Source organism: Corapipo altera, unplaced genomic scaffold, assembly GCF_003945725.1.
Source record: "Corapipo altera isolate COAL_440 unplaced genomic scaffold, ASM394572v1 308, whole genome shotgun sequence".
NCBI lineage: Eukaryota > Metazoa > Chordata > Aves > Passeriformes > Pipridae > Corapipo > Corapipo altera.
Genome location: NW_020884925.1, coordinates 1 through 20,601, shown reverse-complemented (window position 1 = coordinate 20,601; position 20,601 = coordinate 1). Strand labels below are relative to the sequence as shown.

General features: G+C 43.7%; 2 protein-coding genes and 2 non-coding genes across 4 annotated transcripts; all 4 read right to left on the bottom strand.

Moving 5' to 3' along the window:
* Positions 1–1,184: 1,184 nt before the first annotated feature.
* On the bottom strand, positions 1,185–1,258 carry TRNAI-AAU. The gene has a single exon. It is a non-coding gene; the product is annotated as a tRNA-Ile (tRNA).
* An 85-nt stretch (positions 1,259–1,343) lies between these two features.
* TRNAM-CAU lies at positions 1,344–1,415 on the bottom strand. The gene has a single exon. It is a non-coding gene; the product is annotated as a tRNA-Met (tRNA).
* Positions 1,416–4,333: 2,918 nt separating this feature from the next.
* Positions 4,334–7,545, bottom strand: LOC113953905 (olfactory receptor 1020-like). Its single transcript, XM_027657581.1, has 3 exons — positions 7,468–7,545; positions 6,648–6,879; positions 4,334–5,728 (listed from the first exon to the last, which is right to left on the bottom strand). Exon 3 carries the CDS (start codon positions 5,387–5,389, stop codon positions 4,445–4,447), a length of 945 nt encoding a protein of 314 aa, XP_027513382.1. The 5' UTR covers positions 5,390–5,728; positions 6,648–6,879; positions 7,468–7,545; the 3' UTR covers positions 4,334–4,444.
* Positions 7,546–16,371: 8,826 nt separating this feature from the next.
* LOC113953971 (olfactory receptor 12D2-like) lies at positions 16,372–17,493 on the bottom strand. The gene has a single exon (XM_027657757.1). It carries the CDS (start codon positions 17,464–17,466, stop codon positions 16,525–16,527), a length of 942 nt encoding a protein of 313 aa, XP_027513558.1. The 5' UTR covers positions 17,467–17,493; the 3' UTR covers positions 16,372–16,524.
* Between the last annotated feature and the right edge of the window lie 3,108 nt (positions 17,494–20,601).

Here is a 20,601-nt window from a genome sequence, read left to right as displayed (position 1 = left end):
CAGTGCCAGGGATCCCCTGTCCTGGCTGCTCCTGGGGCTGTTGGTGGGCCCAGGGGGGGCTCCCACCCTGATGGCCAATGGGGCCACTCTGCAGGTCACCTCTTGTGCTGAGGGGGTGACTGTCTAGGGGTGAGGTACACATTATGGGATGCAAGGGAAGAGCATTTGGGGATTGTACAAGGCTTATTATGGGATGGTTAGAGGGAGGAACCAAAGGTGGGAAAAAGAAGGTATCAACGTGGTTTAGGGAGCCATAAATGTGGGAAAATTAAGAGATAAGGATATGACAGGAGATGTGTAGCATCTAACTGCCCATCTACCAGTCTCAGGGTATGTGCTTCCAGGGAATACACTGCTGGGGACATGGACATTTGTCACTATTAGGATGCTTAATCAGGTGCACGTGTTGCACGCTAATTGGTGACTTTCTGTGCAAAGCTGGTTTTCAATAACTTTTCACTGTAACATCGTCTTGGAGGCTTATAAAATCAAGACAATTTTATATTCAAACGAGATTTGTTTTATAAGCCAGTTAAAGCAGGTAAGCCAATCAAACCAATTAAAGCTCTGTCAACATTTGAATAGAGATTTGTGATGTCAAGTGGAATTGGTACTACCCAAGTGACTTCAGAATTCTCAGGATTTTAGAAGGGTAACACAGAATGTGCAAACACTCCTATAGTAAGCTGGGGACTCACAACTTCACGGAGTTACCTTGGTCCTGACCCAAGGGGAGGGTCCCCAGTTGTCATCCTTCAAGGAGAACTAACTCTGCTGCCCTCCCTGCCCATCTGGGCTCCACCTATATCCCAGCTGAATCTGATCAGTGGTCAGATCCAGTCACAATAACCCTCACTGGTCGGAGTCTGACCTGCCCCACCACAGCCACCACGCAGAGGTGCTGCACACCAAAATCCATCCATGGCACAGCTGAGGTCAGTCGCAGGTTGCTGTCTGCAGGGCTGCTGGAACTGGTGCACCTGTCATGAACAGCCAGTGAAGTTTATCCTTGAATAGGATTGAACACCTGCAAAAGGAGGAGTAGGGAAAGCAGGGGGAGAGACTGCAAGCTCTGCAGGGGAACCTTCTGCCAGGACCTACAGACTGTCTCCCTGCACCGTCACTGCCACAAAAGGGAGGGCCGGAGGGGAAAAAGCAAGGTGTAGACCCAGACTAACCTATGATGGCCCGTACGGGGATCGAACCCGCGACCTTGGCGTTATTAGCACCACGCTCTAACCAACTGAGCTAACCGGTCACTGCCGCCCACTCCCCGCCACCGCCTCCTGCCCCGGGGCGGCTCCGGGACCCCAAAAGGGGCCAAAAAAAGAAAAAAAAAGTGCTAGCAGAGGATGGTTTCGATCCATCGACCTCTGGGTTATGGGCCCAGCACGCTCCCGCTGCGCCACTCTGCTGTCGCTCTATGGCTTTTTTATGTCGTCAACATCCCCGTTCGTGCCCCGCCGGGCCCGGCGCGCAGCCCGGGGGGCCCGCGGGGACAGCGGTGGCCCCCGCACCCAGCGGGGTGACCGCGACACCCCCGCTGTCCCCTCACAAGGGGTGTCAACGGATGAACGCTGTCGGAGCTTTACCCTTCTCCCAGGAACTCGCTCCACGTCCCCCCGCTGAAAGCTGAACGGAGACGTTACCGAACGCGGCATATTTCTTTAAAAAGGGTTCTACGCAGCAGCGGGGGAAGATGTTGGAAAATTTTTTTAACTTTTAGCACAGGAGTGTTTACCATGGTTACCACATAGTGCCTGGTACGAATACCAGAGATTAATGTGGCTTTGTGTTAACCCCCTACATCTGTGACTAATAGTCTTGTGCCAGATAATGCTCCATTATTTACCTATATTAGTGATTAACATGCACTAGTCTTATGTCTTATAATTAATTAATTAATTAACTAATATGTACTAGTCTTATATGTCTTAGTTTTGAGAACAAAGATGGAGTGCCAGAGCAAAGAATGGTAAGAGAAGTGCATCATGACCTGACCACATATCTGAGATACTCATTAGAAGATCTGGAACAATAAAAGGGAAATTTGGGGAATGGGATGTTCCCCAAAGACCCGCAAAAGACCCCTGCCCATATCTAAATAAGTCCACAGAAATAATTATCATATATGCATGTGTTCAAGAATGTAATTAATATGTAATAGGAATGTAGTGAGTATGTATTAGTTTCATGGCTATAACTTGGTCTCTTTGGTTGCTGGGTATGCATTTTGGGTGGAGGGATTCTCCATGCACCCAGTGTGTGGAATAAAGGAATGTTGGCTTCCTAACCCAACAAACTGGTTGGAGAATTTATTTCCCAGTTTTCAGTGACAGAGACAAAGCCCATCTGGGATCTTCTATTTTTTGGCCAGCCTGGTAGGAGCTGCCATTCACCTGTCATATATTACTATCTGTCCATAAGATTTTGGGAAAACAGGCAAGTATCCTAATGGGGACATATTAAGGAAGCTGGGTGGATTTTCGCACAAGTTTCTCCCAAACTGGGGGTGCTGGCTTGCAAAACTGCTGTCAGTGGGAGATTTTATTATTTTTGGAAAAAAATCCAGAAGAGAACATAAATTGTGGGACCAGAGCTACTCAGCACATCACACACCTCGTATCCACCGCAAACAGCACCAGTGTGTTCCCACCAGCCCCATGGGAGCCAGACTCAGGGGGCAAAAGGAAGGCACACTGCCATGTGGCTCCTCATTTTGAGGAGAAGCTAAAGTTGTTACCTATCTGCTTACTTGGCATGGAACCTGTTTCGCTCTGGGTTTCTGGCAGGAACTTCCTCCCTCTTCACTCTCAGAGCCTGTTTCTGATGGGCACAAGAAGGTGGGGTGGACCTCTGGAGGGCTGGTGTCATGCCACAACTCTATCACTGCAATCTTTTGGGTAAACCTTTTCCTCTTCTTGTGTCCTAGGATGACTGTCCCCAAGAGCTGACGACCCTGCCTTGTACTGTCAGTATTTGCCCCATGGGAGTTGTACTGAAGTGTGTACAAGGGCCATGCTCAGAGAAAGGGACCTCTCACCTCTGAGCCACTGCTGGGTCCAAGAACTGGGCTGCTGCAGAAGCTGCAGGTGATGCAGAAGGTGGAGAAGCCATGTATATGACCTTTTTGACCTTAAAGACAGTCAAGCAGTGGAGTAGGTCATGCAGGGAGGTTCTGCAGCCTCTGACAGACCCAGCTGACTGAACAGTGTGGTCTCACCCCAACAGCTGACCCTGCTTTGAGGATAAGATGAACTAGAGATCTCCTGGGGTGCCCCGATCCTCTCAGGGCTGTTTTGTCTCAAGAGCTGTGTCCATATGCTCTGCTCACCTGTGGCATCCAACAGAACATGCCTGCTGCTGCAACCCCTGCCCATATCTTTTCCCTTGCAGAGCTTGCCCTATGGGAGATTCTCTGCTTTCCCACATTCCTTCACACTTCTCACACTTGCTGGAGTGTCATCCCCCAGCTTAGATTTGAGACATTGTTCATGATTTTTGCCTTTTGGGCAACACATCAGGTCTGTGAGTAGTTTCTGGTAGGATCCCAAAAAGGGGGTGAGGTTCAGCTGTTTAGAACTACATGGTATCTTGCTTTGCTTCCTGAGACAGGAATCCCTCTCTGGACTCATTACCAGATATACTCAGAAGGCAAAATGTCTCCCTTGGTAGAAAACTGCAAACAATTTAAGTTAATGGAAGGTGACTTTGGTTTTGCTTTTTAATCTTAGTAGTGGCAATAAAGTTAACAATGATTGGGTTAACATTTAAATTTAAAGTGTAAATAACAAAGTGTGAATCTCCATTTGAAGATAATGGGAGGAGAAAAACACTCTTTGCTGGCTGCCTTGTTTGAATTATTAATCAGGTCAGTTTTGGTGGACAGAAAGGAACCCCAAACCAAAACAGACCACTTGTTTTGGACATCTGAGGATGGGTACATCACTTCTGAAGGCAGCTGTCTCTTTTTATTATGAGGCAGGTATCATCATCAGCATGTCCTTCAGCTAAAGAGTCTATGGTTGAACAGATACACCATCGGTGTTAAAACTAAAGGTAACCTGAACATACCATTAATAAAAAATGGTCTATTTGCTATAAATTGTGTTTCAACTTATTCTAAACTGAGTTTCAGCTGTAATGAGGAAAAAGCAAGCAAGGAAGTAGACTGGTAAGAAGATATCAAATCCAATAATATGTATATAATGACATTCATAGATTTATTTTGCTTACTTTACAGTACTCACCACATATTCTTTATCTCTCCCCAGACCACCCTCCCACTGATAGCAAGATTATTTACCCATTTTGTTCCTCTGCTTATATTTTTTTAAGAGATACACCTACATTTTTCCAAGCTTTATTCACACTAACTACATTCACACGCAATGTAACTCATTAAGGATCATTACCCCTTATTTTTTGTTACAGAAAGCAGCCTTCAGAAAGCCAGCAATTTTCTCATATGCTTCTGCAGAGCTTTCTTTATTTCTTTGTTTCTCAGACTGTAGATAAGAGGGTTGACCAAGGGGGTGAGAATGGTGTAAAAAGCAGAGAAGACTTTGTTTGGTAATATGTGGGTATCGTGATAAGGGAGTATGTAGACAACTACTATTGACCAGTAAAAAAGAATCACCACAATCAGATGTGAGGAGCAAGTGGAAAAGGCCTTTTTCCTTCCAGTGGCAGAAGGAATTCTCACGACTGTGACAATGATGCAGAGATAGGATGAGAAGGTCAACAGGAATGGAGGCAGCGAGCACACACCTGCCACGACAGAAGTGACAAATCTTGCCACCCGCGTGTCGCTGCAAGAGAGTTTCATCACCGGGAAGGAGTCGCAGAAAAAGTGGTCGATTTCATTCGGCCCACAGAAATCCAAATTTGAGATCAGGAACGTCAGTATGGAGTTGGACAGAAAGCCACTGACCCAGGATGCAGCGCCCAGGCGGAGGCAGAGCCTGGTGTCCATGAGGGATGGGTAGTGCAGGGGCTCACACACCGCCAGGTACCGGTCGTAGGACATCGCGGCCAGCAGGTAACACTCTGCACCTGCCAGGCAGCCGAAGAAATAGTACTGTGTGAAACACCCCCTGACTGAAATGCGCCTGTCTCCACCTGCATAGCTGAGCAACATCCTTGGCAAGATACTGGAGCTGTAGCAGATTTCCAAGCAGGCCAAATTGCCCAGGAAGAAGTACATTGGGGTGTGGAGGTGCTGGTTAACCACCGCCAGCACAACGACGCACGTGTTCCCAGTTATGGTCACAAAGTAGATCGACAGAAACATCAGGAAGAGAAAACAATCCAGTTCAGGGCCATTCCCAAAATCTAGGAGGATGAACTCTGTAACAACTGTTCCATTTTTCCACTCTTGATTTGCCATAACTTTTGTTCTAGTGTTAAATCAGGAAGTGCTACCAGCAATGAAGACCTCTACAGTTAGGAAAATAATGAAAATTTCCTCACAGAATAGAGAAGCCAAGAGTAAAAAAGTCTTTGCATCACCAGACCTGTCCTGTAATTTTTACAAAAAGATTTCTCGCACACTCAGAGTCACGTTAATTATTACTCCATGTACTAAGAGGAGTACCTGCAACTGAACTGATGTCCATGTTTCTTCTCTGGCACAAGGGTGCTTTCTAGCGTATCTCCAGTCTGTGCAAGCAAATTAAAAATCAAGTTCTTTTATCAGATGCTGTCACAAGTTTTGCCATATTCTTTTCTGTTGTGAAGAAAATAAATATTTGGTCAGATTGCTGAGGCAGTGACATAGCTGTATTTCCATTGTCAATAAGTATTGATGTCATTGATGTATATTATATATTCACTATTTATAGGTATGTAGCATAACTTCTTGTGCAGACATTTTTCTTATTTGAAGAACAATTCAAATTTAGCATTTCAAACACATTTCAAATCTTATTTGAAAAACAATTCAACTTCCTTCAATGAAAAGAAGTATGAAGGACATGTATACCATCCTCCACATATGTTTACCCTGTCAAAAAAACCCCTGAAACACTCACAAACAAAAGCACTTTGCAGTTGTCTCATCCTTCTTTCTTGTCAAGAGGTAGAACAAATTATTCCAAATTTAAGGAGTTTAATTCACCTAAAAAGACAGAGTAAGTAATCTTTTGAAAGGACCAATTTCTTGTCACTGAGAAATCAGAGAGACTTCAGTGCTTAATCAGAGAAATACAGTTCAGATAAATCCTACTGCTTGTCATAGTGCTCTTTTTTATTTTCCTCTCCTGTGTCATTCTCTAGATTCCCTTACAAATCTGATTTTCAAAAAATCCTGGGGCTTTGAAGAATTTTTTCTGGATTTTCTTAAAAAAAATTAGTGGTCAAACTAGCCACAATACTGCGGTTAAGGTAAACTGGTACAGGGAGACAACAGAGGGTGGATGCAAGGACAGGTAACCTGAGAGGAATATAGAAAAAGACTCTGAGCAGGCAGAGATCAAGTTAGGAGAGCTAAAGCCTTGAAAAAAGTTAAACCTGGCCAAGGACACCAAGAGCAACAAAAAAAGCTTCTATATATATGTTGGGGATAAAATGTGGGTCATCTCTGGAAAGAAAGAGATCTGGTTATGTGGGACTTGGAGAAGAATGAGGTACTCCATGGCTTTTTTTACCTTGATCTTCACCAGCAAGTGCTCCATCCACACTACCTGAGTCACAAGAGGCAAAGGCAGGAGTGGGAGAATGAGGAGAGGATCAGGTACAGGACCATCCAAGGAGGCTGAAGGTGCACAACTCCATGGGAGATGCCGAGACACATCTGTGCATCTTGTGGCAAACAAGTGTCTAAGCCACATTTGACAGGTTGTAGCAATCCAGTGAAGTTTCCAGTGAAGTTCCCACTGCCTGGAAAAGAGGAAACGTAACCCTCAGGTTTAAAAACAGAAGAAGACCCAGGGAGCTACAGGTCGGTCAGCCAATGGTATGTTTGGCACACTGGAGGGAAGAGAGGACATCCAGAGGGTTCTGGCCAGATTGGAGAGGTGGGACCATGCAAACCTCATGAAGTTCAACATGGCCAAGGGCAAGGTCCTGCCCCTGGGCAAGGGCAATCCCAGCACAAACACAGGCTGAAGGGAAATGGGTGGAGAACAGCCCTGGGTAGAAGGACCTGGGGGTGCTGGCTGACGAGAAGCTCATGGACATGCCCTGGCCACATGTGCTGGAACCCAGAAACCCTCCATGTCCTGGGCTGATCCCACAGAGTGGGCAGCAGGGGAATGGGGAATTCTGCCCCTCTGCCCTCATACAATAGCGTAACTTTGCAAGACTTACACACTTCTTTCCACAGAACTAATTTTAAAATTTCCCTTAAACTCTCACGCATTCAAACCCCAAATTTTTAGTTAGTTTTCTAACCTCTGACCACTGAAAATGCTGGAAGTGTGGCCTGTTTCTGTGTCAGTCAACAAAACCTTCAGCACTGTTTCTTACCTGAAGCCACAGGAACATTGAAATCCAAGTAAAAGATCTGACTTCCTGAGGTTTTTGTATACAACTTTATTTTCATGAAGATCTTGATTTTCTCGGGAACAAGGGGAAAAAGAAGAAAATTAGAGCTCTGTGTTTGCAAAAACATGTCGTGTGTGTTGTCCCCTCAATAATTTTCAGATTTTCCTTTCTTTTATTTAGCCAACTGAATATACCAGCTCTTCCATTCTATCAGGTAGAGACTGTTCCTCCTACCCCTTCACTCCTTAAAATCTTTTTCAGAGCTGAGACCAGTGAAACACCCCAGGGGATAATCAAGCAAACAAAAGCCTTGGAGAGGTTGTTGTCATCACCCTCATAAATAACATAAATAACCATTCTTTCCCTGTACACCCTGGTTGGAATTAGCTCTTTTTTAGCCTACACTTTGATCACTTTTTGGGCCTGGATGGAATTATGTGGACAGATAGAACGATGATTGAGCTAGAGATTACTATGATGATCATCATTGTTACCAAGTCAGCACTGCTGTGTTGAAATCTAAACCTGACTAGGGCCTGGATTCAATGCCAGGCAGATGCCTGTGAGGCTAATTCAGGTGTCCTCTGGAGATGCTGCTCCATCTTCTTTCTCCACAGGGTTTCTTCCTCCTAGCTGTGGTATCACAAATAAGTGAGATGATTGTTCCAGGTCCTGGTTTTGTACCACAGCCTCCCAGCTGGCATTTAAGAAGGTCAGGTCCTTTGAAATTTGTTAGTCGGTGTTCAGGCTGCAAGGCCAGGCAGAAACAGTTTGATCTCTTGGCAAAGCACAGCTCTGCATCTGCTTGGTGAACCTCGAAAAGAAAAAATGTCACAAGAACAAGGGAAAATTCAAAGATCAGATGAAAAAGTGAAGTCCCTCCAAAATTATGGGGGGTGTTGTATTATGCAAACACCGCTAGAGGGGAGTGTAGACAAATCAGTCTGAAAGACCAATTTCTGCCACAGTGACTTGGGCCCCTACAGAGCTGCAGAGGCTGAATGTCATCCACTTTGATTGCTGACATGAGATGGAATAGATCTGTCTCAAAAATACAAAATCTGCCTGTTGACTTTCCCATGGGATTCCCCTGGTTTCTCACCAAGTAGCCACTGTGTCAGTTCTACTGTATCATAGAATAGAATTATAGAATCATAGAATCAACCAGGTTGGAAAAGACCTCAGAGATCAACCAGTCCAACCCTTGATCCAACACCTCTGTGGTTACCAGACCATGGCACTGATGCCACATCCAGTCTCATCTTGAAAACCTCCAGGGACGGTGAATCCAGCACCTCCCTGGGCAGCCCATTCCAATGTCTGATTACTCTCTCTGTAAAAAGTTTCTTCCTCATACCCAACCAAAACCTCCCCTGGCACAGCTTAAGACCATCCTCTCTTGTCCTACTGCTGGTTCCTGGGAGAAGAGACCAACCCCTACCTGGCTACAACCTCTACATTGGTAATAAAAGGAAGACAGAGGATAAAGCTGGCCATCTTTGGAAGGGTAATGGGAGACATGCAAGGTGATGCTGATGGCTTCTTATTCACTTTGCAGGGGTAGGTGGTGGATGTTGAAATTCAGAACATGGTATCACCTGCAGTGGCAGTTTTTGTTTGCAGACAATTTCTTTGAATTTTGCAAAAATGTGGATCTATCACATGATTTTAGAGCCCCTTCCAGGGCCTAAAGGGGCTCCAAGAGAGATGGAGAGGGACTTTGGACAAGGGTCTGGAGAGACAGGATGAGGAGGAATGGCTTCCCACCACCAGAGGGAAGGGTTAGATGGGATATTGGGAAGGGATTCTTGGCTGTGAGGGTAGTGAGGCCCTGGCACAGGGAAGCTGTGGCTGCCCTGTCCATGAAGTGTTCAAGGCCAGGTTGGATGGAGCTTGGAGTAACCTGGTCTAGTGGAAGGTGTCCCTGTCCATGGCAGGGTGGTGGAACAAGATGGTCTTTAAGGTCCCTCCCAACCCAAACCAGTCTGTGATTCTGTGATTCTATGATTTTGTGTTAGCTGCTCCTACTCTGATCACACTCAGTAGGGGTGCAGGGATCTTTGGGACTGCTGTTATTCACTGCAGAGAACCTAAGGGGCAAAGCTGATCTCATGAATCAGGCACAGGAGCTGCTGCAGCTTGATCTAAAGAGGCAACCTTATACAGATGTCAGGAGACAGCTGGGGTGGAAGGACACTTTTGTGGCATTCTATGGTGTGGATATGCCTGGATTTCCCTTTACAGCCAAAAGAAAGACATTGTCATTTCTTCAGTGTGAATCAGCTCATCTCTAAGTAACATCTGAAATCATCTGCTCTAACAGTGTCCTCACTGTGTTTGTTAAAATTTCTTTCATGTACTCCAGTATATTCTATACATTGCCATAGAGTCCCATTCCTTCTGCTCCTATCCATTCTTTCATATGTGTTTTTGGAATAATTATAGATGCCAGAAGATTGACATTTTTCTAGTGAAGCTTTAACCTGGGAGGATATAATTTGGATTTGGACAGAACTTAATATCCTACAACGTATTTATTTCTCTCTTTTCTGAAAAGCTTCCCTCTGACAACAGAGATAAAACAAAGGGACAAATCAGGGTATAAATAAGCAGAAAAATCAGAGATTTTTTAACCAAAATGTTTATTGCAGATCTTAACTCTCATACAACTTGAATTGATACTCCTATTTAACTTAAGAAAGAAATTATCGAAACAATGAAACAGGAAGCTGTTGAATAGATCTGGTGGAAATTTGAAATCTTCAACTGAAGAACATTTTTGTAATTGGGAGGGAAAAGATAGCTGTTTGCTGCTGAAATGTAAGCATTGTGGAACTTCCTAAATAAGTAAATTAAAAAACATAGGGGAAAAAAAGAAACGTAACTGATGATGCTGAAAAGCTTTAGAAAATGCAGAGTGATGTGTGCTAGGTGGGATGGTGAGGATTTAGCAGCAAGTAAAGCCTTGACAGCCAGGATGAGGGTATCAGTTAGAGACCTGTTTCACAAAGAATCTGGCTCCAAAGGAGTTCCAAAGAGTGTGTGAGTCAGACGATTGAAGAAAACAATGTCTTATCTGATGGGCCTTAAGCATTCGCTAATTAGGCGCAGAGTCCTCAGGGCAAGCTGGGAGTCAAGGAAAGGGTGTTCCTGGAGGGTATCCAGGTGCCTGATACCTGTCATGTTCTGGTGGATCACGGATTGATAAATCCCTGCAGATGACCACAGCTCTCCTCTGTGAATTCCCAAGATACAGTTCCAGGGTTTGCAGGGTCAAATTTTGTGAACTCTAAGTCTTTTGTTTGTTTGTGTGCGTGTGTGTTTGGCTGCTTCTTTAACAACTGAAAACAATAATGTTACATTGCTCTTTATGAGGACTTAATCCAATAACAATAGCTATGATCCAAGGATAGTTGTAGAGTTGGGCACTTGACAAATACCCGTGAAACACCAGAGATTTCAAACTGGACTGAAATGTCTTCACTGAACCATCTTCACATTTTGATTTATCTAAGATATCTTTAGTATCTGCAAATGAGGAGATGATAACTTAGTCTAACTTGAAATACTCTCTTCTCCTTTCTGATTAGGCATATCAAGCAATTTCTTTGGGTTTATTTTTTTGTGAGATAGACCGGATTTCACTTGTTCCAATCTCAGAAGCTGTGAAATCCCTAAGGGTTGTGAAACCAGACCCAAACCTATCATGGGCAGACATTTCTGTCTATTTGTAGACAGTGTCAGAAGAACTGCAGGTTTTCAATTTGCACTTCACGAGTTCATGTGCATTTTGCTGTTAAGACTCTTCAGCAAACTCACTCATACCTTGATCTCAGACACACGAAACCAAGGACCCTTTGATGGAATTGGTTCCATGGAACATCCCACTGGGGACACTTTAGAAAAGTGATGGCTGCTCAGTGAGGGCAGTAGGTGAGCTGGATGGGTATTGCAGAGCTGGGGAATGCTAGAGGGTACGGTATTTCAGGGAATTGTTCAAGGCCTTGGGATTGAGAAGAGGGTTGTGGCACTGAGAGTGGGAGCTTGGGCACCCACTGAACAGAGCTGGTGATAGGGCTGGGACAACTGGGACCTTGAAGATGTGACCACTAGAGATAAAATGTTCTTCATGGCTCAAGAGCTTCCATACATCTCTGGAGAGCATGTGGAATGGTCTGCAGGGAGTGGATATGGGTTGCAGGGGCAGTCTGTGAGGCACCACTGAAGCAGGGGCATCTGGTGGGGTGGGGATCTGGTCTGGGGCAGGAGGGACTCTGTGGAGAAGCTGGGCACCATCTCTGTGAGACTGGACTGCCAGGGGTCTGCAGGCTGGGCCAGAGGGTGCCATGAAAGGTGAGGGTTGTGTTTCAGGACAGAGCAGCAGTGCTTGAGCCCGGGACCACAGGGCAGGGGGGCACCAAGGCTGGGACAGCAGTGATGTGTGGGCTGGGCTCATACGCCTCTGCCCAGGCATCCTGGGAGCCTGGATGTCTCCTCTGCACGTCCCACACTGACCAGAGAGAAGTCTGAGGCACATGAGGCCTGAAAAAGTCATGGTGTGGGCCTGCACTTGGCCCCTTTCTGTGACAGGACATATCAAAGGAGCTGCTTGCTGAAAGCATTTGTTCCTTCCTTTATTTTCCTGTAACCATGCTATGATTTTCTGCTCCTGCCTCTTGGGAGAGCCACTTAGACTTTCTTCAGTTGTTCCATCTCTAATAACCTCACAGGCCCCATTAAAACTACAGTAAAGTTCACCATCCTTCACCCTGTGTAATTTTTACCCAAGGGCTTGGTAGATCGAGTACGCTGGAACAAACTTTTTCTTACTGCTAATTCTCTGTTACAGTCATCAGGTGGCTAATAGGAGAAAGGTTTGCTCTACTTCAAGCTTTTAATGATGCAACAGAGGATTTCTTGTTTCTTATTCAAGACATGATGTCAATTAATATACTCCAAATGAACTTAGTAAGCATCATTCTCCTATGTGGGTTGATGCTGCCAAACAAAACCAAGCAAAGTTATCTTTGTGGTCAAGCAACTTGTGGAATTTGTGTCTTTGGCTGTTTCCTTCAGGAGTTACAAAGATATCCATGGTAAAATTGTCCCTCTCACCATCCTCAGAAACAACACTGCATTGCAAATCTAGTGACAGCTCCAATTGCCACAGGTGCTGCACTTGTGAAACCACCTGCGTGCTCAGGTGTACCAAAAACTGTGACACAGATAAAATTTTCAAAAAAACCCAAATAGCATTTTCTAACACTTTGAAGATGAACACTTTCAAACTCTTTCACAACCACAGACCAACGTAACCAGTGCAAGCTGTGTTGACAGAGACAGGCACACGATGAGAAGAGACTTGAACCAATGCATAGATATGAGCACCATAAGATGAGAGAGCAAAGGTGGGGTCAGTGATGGTGCTCATCCAAGAATTAAGCAGACAAATATTTGGTAAGACAATTATCAAGCTGATGTAAAAAATATTTGACAGGTAGATAGGCAGGGAAATAAGAATTTTTATTAGTGGTGAAAGGAAGTTTTGTGGATAGTGGGATAGTTAAAGTAATAAGAACACCACTCTTGTGCACACATGGACTATACTTTTTTTCAAAAAATAAAAAATATAGATGCATGGGGAATATGGGGAATATTTGCTCGATTTCAGTCATCTTTAGAAAAACAATCTTGGCAACCAAATTAAAGGATTAAAAAAAGTTGGTTTTTACCAGAATTGTGTATTTTTAATTTCCAAACAACAACTTTTCATTTAGAAATAGATCAATATATCCATTTAAAATAAAACTTTAATTTTAAGACATTAAGAGGATATGAACAAGCTAAAACATTTTTCTTCGGGATGAATGACAGTAACTAACCATAGCCCAAAATGAAACTAGCCAATGACCTGACTTGTCAAGAACCACAAAGAGAGGTAGGTGGATAGAGTAGATAATCACTTATGGTCATTAATCTGCTGTATTCCCTAGCCCACAAAGGGGAACTTTTGTGATCTTGCAGCAAAATTAAATGAAAAATTGTATTTTCATGCTACTTCCAGGAGGGCTGGATTATTTTTAATTACCTATGATCTTCCTTCACTTTTATGAAGTGGGAGGAGAATCCAATGGGCTGAATTTAGTTTCTTTCTTTTCCTTTGAGGGAAAACTGTATCAAAGAGCAGCAGCAAACAGTAGTATTGCTGATTTCTGAAATTCCCAGCTTGTTACTTCAGAGGTGGTTGTGCCTCAGAAGGAAGGACTCCACGCTCTTCTAAGGAGTAATTGTCACTAAGATTGTCTGTAGAAACTGACTACAAGTAAAGTTACAGAAATTATCCTTGAATATTCCCTAGAAGAAGACTTCCCTGACCTAACTTTTAGCTACTTACAATCTAGGAGCTTGATCTCCGCTCAGCGCTCAGGATCCATCTGTAGCTGATGGAGAAGGATGAGCATATCTGCAATTGACTTCCTCTCATCCTTAGAGTGGTGTCAAGCACAACAGGATGAATCTCTCTTGAAGAGAAATTAAAAAGAAATCTCAAACCCTCATGTACCATATGAAGTAAAATGAGAGTCTTGCAGTGAAATCAGTCACCAAAACTCCACTTCTAATTAAGAGAAACAACAACTTCTGTGGCTGCCCCATCCCTGGAAGTGTTGAAGGCCAGGTTGGACAGGACTTGGAGCGAGCTGGTTTAGTGGAAAATGTCTCTGTCCATGGCAGGGGGTTGGAACGAGATGGTTTTTAATGTCCCTCCCAACTCAATCTATTCTGTGATTCTATAACTCAACGGATCTCTCTTTGCACCAGGATGGAATCAGACATGATCTAGAAGGGTCTGCCTCCCTTCATGTAGGGACTTATATTGGGTGCCTTAATGACTAAATTTGATGTAGAATTTAATAGTTCCTACAAAGATAAATGCCTCAGGGCAGCTGTCTGAAATATAGAAACATTCACTGTTGGTGGCGGCACCCCAATGTGTGCTTGTGCTGGCACTGCATAGTCCTTGGCCCCAGTCTCCTTCTGACCCACCTGTATGATGTTTCTATGTGTCTTTTTTTTTAATTTATTTTATTTTTTTTATTTCTGGATATTGCTTTCCCATTCAAAGTGCCTGAGATAGGATGAACGATGGAAAGGAATTTTTCAGAGTAGTGATTTTGTACATCCCATGATGCTGAGGGTATGTGGTTCATTCTGAATTGTCTAGATGGAAAAGAGGAAATCTTTTTTAAAATCACAAATACATGGCTGAGTGGGTCAGGGTATCATGTCCAGAACCACAGAATCGGTCAGGTAGGAAGGCACCACAGTGGCTCATCTGTTCCTACCTCCCTGCTCGTGTAGGATCATCCTGGAGCACATGGCACAGGTGGTTCTGTGATTCAGATGGTTCATTCCAGATGGTTCTGGAATATCTCCAGTGAGGGCGACTGGAGTCCCTTCATCATCACCACAGAGTCTGCTGGACCCACTCCAGGAGCTCCATGTCCCTCCTTTTCTGAGAAGCCCAGAACTAGACACAGCACTCCTGGATCCCAATGGCCTTCTTGGCCCCCAGGGCACACTGCTGGCTCATGGACAACCTGTTGTCCACCAGGACCCTTAGGTTCTTCTCCACAGAGCTGCTCTCCAGCAGGTCACCCCCAGCCTGCGCTGGTGCCTGGGGTTATTCCTCCCCAAGTGCAGGATCCGGTATTTGCCCTTGTTGAATTTCAAACAGTTCTTCTCTGCCCATCTCCCCAATATGTTGAGGTACCTCTGAAGGGCTGCACAGTCCCCTGGGGTATCGTTCACCCCTTCCAGCTTTGTGTCAGCAATGAAGTTGCTGAGGAGGCATCTGCCCCTTCGTTCAAGTAATTGATGAATCAGTTAAACAATATTGGGCCCAGGACTGGACCTTGGGAGACACCACTAGTGACAGGCCTCCAACAGACCCTGTGAAATCATACCTGTGAAATCATACCAGTTCATCCTCTGCACCTAGGCCATTATGTAGACAAATCAGAGCACCCCTTTATTCTGTCCTCGGTATCCAAGAGGCAGACACAGCACACCCAGGGGCCGAGAATGTCACATACTTTTCATCTAACTCAGCATGGAACTGCAGTCCGGGCTGAGACTGAAGGTAGTGAATGTCTGTGTAAAGAGTCACAGAGACAATAAATGAAGCACTCTAAAACTGCTGCATCCCACACTAAAGCTGGGATTTAGTGCCTAAATACGAGTGGATATGCAGTGTTATACTTCACAGGCGTGAAATATGACGAAAGACCTGCACAAAACTATTTTGTTCTGGATCCACAGGCAAAATCTGGGCAGGATACTTGAGCATATTTAACATGTCTGTGCTAGTCTGTGTAAATGAAAATCAATGGTCTCATCACTGATCACAATGTGTATCTGGGAAAGTAGTTAGATACAGAAAAACATCTAAGTATATAAATCTAGGCAGATCAAATCACACTGCTAAAGCTGATAGAGGTGAAGTTCACATTCATTTGTAAGTTTACATTTAAATTTACATCCAGTAGCAAGGTTCCACTTATACTTTATGGAAAGATACAGGTCCCTCCAAATGGCTGACTCAAGTAAAATGTTGACAACATTGTTCTCAGGCTATGGTCACCTAAAATGTAACACATGCTGGTTCTCTTCAGCTCCACAGAAGATGTGAATGACAGGAGAGTCATTCAGCTGTTTAAACACAGCTGACAAGTAATCATTTAAGATCATCCAAGACTGCTGCATGGGGCTGTCAGCCATGAACCAAGTCCTGCAGGAGCCTGTTCTGAAAACCAGAGACCAGATGTGGTACCATAAGACATATAAAAAATAGTGGAAGAAGCAACACATCCTCAAATATCTCTCCTGATGTAGATCTACACAATTAACTTCTAAATGTGTTAAACCGCATGAGATAATCAGTAGTTTTACAGTCTCTTGCAGTGTGGTGTCCTTTTTACCTTTCTGCTTGTAAATATGAGAGGTGGAGCAGCCATATTCTGAGTCTTCTCCTTGTTTCAGTCACTTTCCTCCAGGAAAGACTTTTCTCCGTAAGGATTTTTTCAGGGCAGTTTTCACCTCCTGGTTCCTAAGTGTGTAGATCAAGGGGTTCAGAGCTGGAGTGACAGCACTGTATATGAGAGTCACTTGCACATCCATTTGAGTGGAGTTTCCTGAGGAGGGTGGTGTGTAATTGAGGAGCACTGGAATATAAAACAGTACTACAACAGTGAGATGGGAGGCACAGGTGGAGAAGAGTTTCCATCTTCCTTCCTGGGACTGGACTTTATAGAAGAGGAAGGAGATAATATAGAGGTAGGAAGGGACTACGAGAGTGAAGGGCCCTAAAACAATAGATGTGGTAACAACATTGAGGAGTGTCATGTTGAGTCTGGTCCTACTGCAAGCCAAATTCAGCAGTGGCTTGATGTCACAGAAGAAGTGCTGAATTTGGTTGTGGCCACAGAAACTCAACTGAGAGGTCATGACTGAGTGCACCACAGCATGTACAAACCCAGTGGACCAGCTGGCCACAGCCAGCAGCAGACAAGTCCGTGGGCTCATGACCAGGGCATAGTGCAGAGGGTTGCAAATGGCCACGTATCGGTCGTAGGCCATCCCGGCCAGGAGCAGAGCCTCCGTGCTGCCCAGGAAGTGGAAGAAGTGCAGCTGGGCCAAGCACCCCCCAAAAGAGATGGGCTGGTGCCCGAAGAGAAAGCCAGCCAACATCTTCGGAACAGTGACTGTGGAGAGGAACATATCCAGGCAGGACAGGTTCCCCAGGAAGAAGTACATTGGTGTGTGGAGCCGGGGCTCAGATATCACCACGATCACAATGACGCTGTTTCCCAGAAGAGTGGCCGAGTAGAGCAGCAGAAAGGAGGTGAAGAAAAAGTGCTGCAGCCCCTGGATATTGGTGAGACCCAAAAGGAGGAATTCACTGACCTCTGTGTGGTTCAGCATTGCTAGAACAGTAAGAGGCAAAGGCAAAATGTCTTTACAGTTGTGAGGAGTAACAGTATTACATAACTCATTTGTATCTGTGCTATTTTAATACAAACAAGTGTAGAAGAGAGCAAAACATGACATATGTAATCAAACATAAAACCTGCATAGCAACTCAAGAAATTAACATGGATAAAAACTTTTGCAGTCTTGAACTTTCTGTCTAGAACAGGGTAAAATATTGCAGAAGGAAAAATACTAAACCAGAAATGTCCATCTATGCATAATAGCTGAATATGTAAGGTGTAAAATATTGCTGCTTCTTCACCTTCAACCACATCCATATTTCAGTTCTGCTTAGCTGTAACTTCCTGCTACATCTTTTTATCTCATCAACTGAGCTTCTAACTCATGTTATTCCTGATACTTTCTTTCTATTTACTATTGTGCCTAGATTTCATTAAACCAGTTTAAACTTACACGTTTCTAACAGTTGCCATCTCTTCCAGACAGCTCTTTGATCTTAAAAATTGCACCATTTACACTTTTTTTCATCAGCAGCCAGCAGGAGGTGCTCCAAGGTATCATACAGTCATCATCATTTCTTCTGTATGTTGCTGAGAATGAAGGAAGAGGATGCCCCAGCATGTGATCACAAATTGGTTTTGATAATGGACTGTATACTTTGAATAAAAAGTATCTTTTTGTTTGAGCAGCAGCAGATGAATAGGACAAAAACCAGCACCTCATCTTCTATAACACAGTGATGGAGCAAGACTGAATTTGCAGGAGCCAGAATAGCTGGTGCAACTTCCAGACAAATTCACTCATCCCACTGAGACAACGTCATGGAATCATTAAGGCTGGAAAAAACCTCTAAAACGACCAAGTGTGACCATCAACCAAGTCCAGGTCTTTTAAATCACAATGAGTAAACACACGCTTTCACTTTTTTTTCTGTTTCAGGTAAGTTTGTTTGTCACTATGTATAAATCCCAACCAAATTCGATAAAGAACAAAGTCTTGAGATCATTTTACTGGGGCAGGTAGGCACAGAGTTTTCCATCTCGCAGTATAGATGCAAATTCTACAAGGCAGATAGTTTTCTCAGTGCGTTCAATGCAGTGATGATTAACATTGATGAATACAACTAGTGCAAAAACAACTCCAAAATATTTCCTGTGAATAGATTAAAACGCATATAGATACATTTCATCACCTTTGTTCCTTTGTACTATATGCTTTTATTGAAAATAAATGATTTTTGAAAATCAGTATCATATATCTCCAGTCCAGTCTCTCTTTTTCTCATACTTCTTCAGTTTATTATTTCAGCGTGAAAACAGTAAGCAAACAGAAAACTTCTAAATTTATTTCTTAGTAAAAGAACATCAGCATGTAGCTTAAAGATAGTTTATGCACATATGTGTCCACCTAAACATCTGATCATACTGCCCTGAAAATGCTTTTAGTCTGCTGCTTGAACAAGCTCTCTTGGAAACATCAGATTTGGTAATATTATAGACTTACCAAAATTTTAGTCAGTCACCTGCTTTTGAAGAAGTACAGATGAAATTCTAGCTTTAAGATTCTTGCCTAAATACAAGTGCAAAGAAAAGACTTTGCTCGTTGAAGCTGCCTATTTTTCCAAGTACAAAAATTACACCTTTAAAAAAAGAGGTAATTGTGCACAAACCTCACGTCAATACCCACAATACAATTTTCTCATTGTAGTAGGACCCTCTGAGAGTGAGACAGAAAGCAAAGCTAAGGGCAAAATGACTCTTTTCATGCAGCTAAAAGACAGAGAATTTCTGTACTCCTTTTTCCTTCCATATCTACTTGGCACTCTTGTGGCTGAGAGGTCAATACTGCAGGGGTGCAAAGGACTGCCACAAGTTCCCGGGTGCTGGTATTTATTCAGGTAGGATACAGGAGGCAGCTTTGCAAACTCTACCAGAAGTCTCTCATGACCTACTTAGAGGGTGAAAAAAAGTCTTCTTATCATGCCCAAATGGGCAAAATATCAACACCATCATGTGGGAATTAAATTGCTTTCATCAGTCTCCTGAGATCTGTGAATCAATGGTGAGCTGCAGAGCACTGAACAAAGTGTTGTCTAAACATAATGCCCAGATGAGCCACCTGCAAAACATGCAGTATTCTGCAGAGACTAATAACAAAAATATCCCCCAAAATGAACCACTAAACCAATCTACCACTATGCACCTCCCCAAAATAATCCATCAGAAATATCTTGGTGCAAATCCATCTTGGTGCACAGAGTTTATGGCTGAAAATTCTTTTGGAAATAGAGGCATGAGTCATACAACCTCAGCTGAACTGAAGCGGTGTTCAGGCAACGTTCCCTAAATTTCATTCAAATATTAGAATTTGTGACTCCTCGTATGTGTTCCATAGATTCTGATGTGTTTAGATTTCTGATGTATTATTTGTATTGGCATATCACAAATAAGGAGGCATTTCTGGTCTCTTTGAAGACAAGACCATCCCAAACTTGCATCTTAATCTTCATTTTCAATCCTGTGGGAAAATTTCCACAATTGTTTACAGTTGCAACATGTTCAATTCTAGTCCAAGCAGTTCAGAGTTCAGTGTGTATATCCCACAGGAATTCCTCTTTCTAGGAAGGTGGCTTTACCATTTCCTCTATACAGCTCCTGGCAGCTCAGCTCCAGCCTGAGTGTAGGTTTGAAAACCCAACACATTCAGTGTAACCTTGTAGAAACACAGAATAATGTAGGTTGGAAGAAAGTTCTGCAGTCTCTGGTCCTTCCTCTTCTCAAAGCAGGCCAACTGGAAAAGGTCTTGTCCATTAAAGTTTTTAAAAATATCAAGGACGTTTTGGCAAATTCTCTGGGCAGCCTGTTCCAAGCCTGAATATCCTAAAGCTGAAAAAGTATCTAACCCAAATTTCCAATGTTCTATGTCACATCTTACCACTGTGCTCCTCTGGGTATATGTAATATAATCTCCTAGGAAGGGACAAGGATGACAAAACCCAAAAGCTGTCTTTTCTGCAAAGTTGCTTTCTACCCAATCATACCCTTGCCTTGCCTGCAGTGTTTACTCTGACATGGAGGTGCTGTTTTCTCTGCCCCTGGATCACTGAAGGTGGGGGGAGGAGAGAGC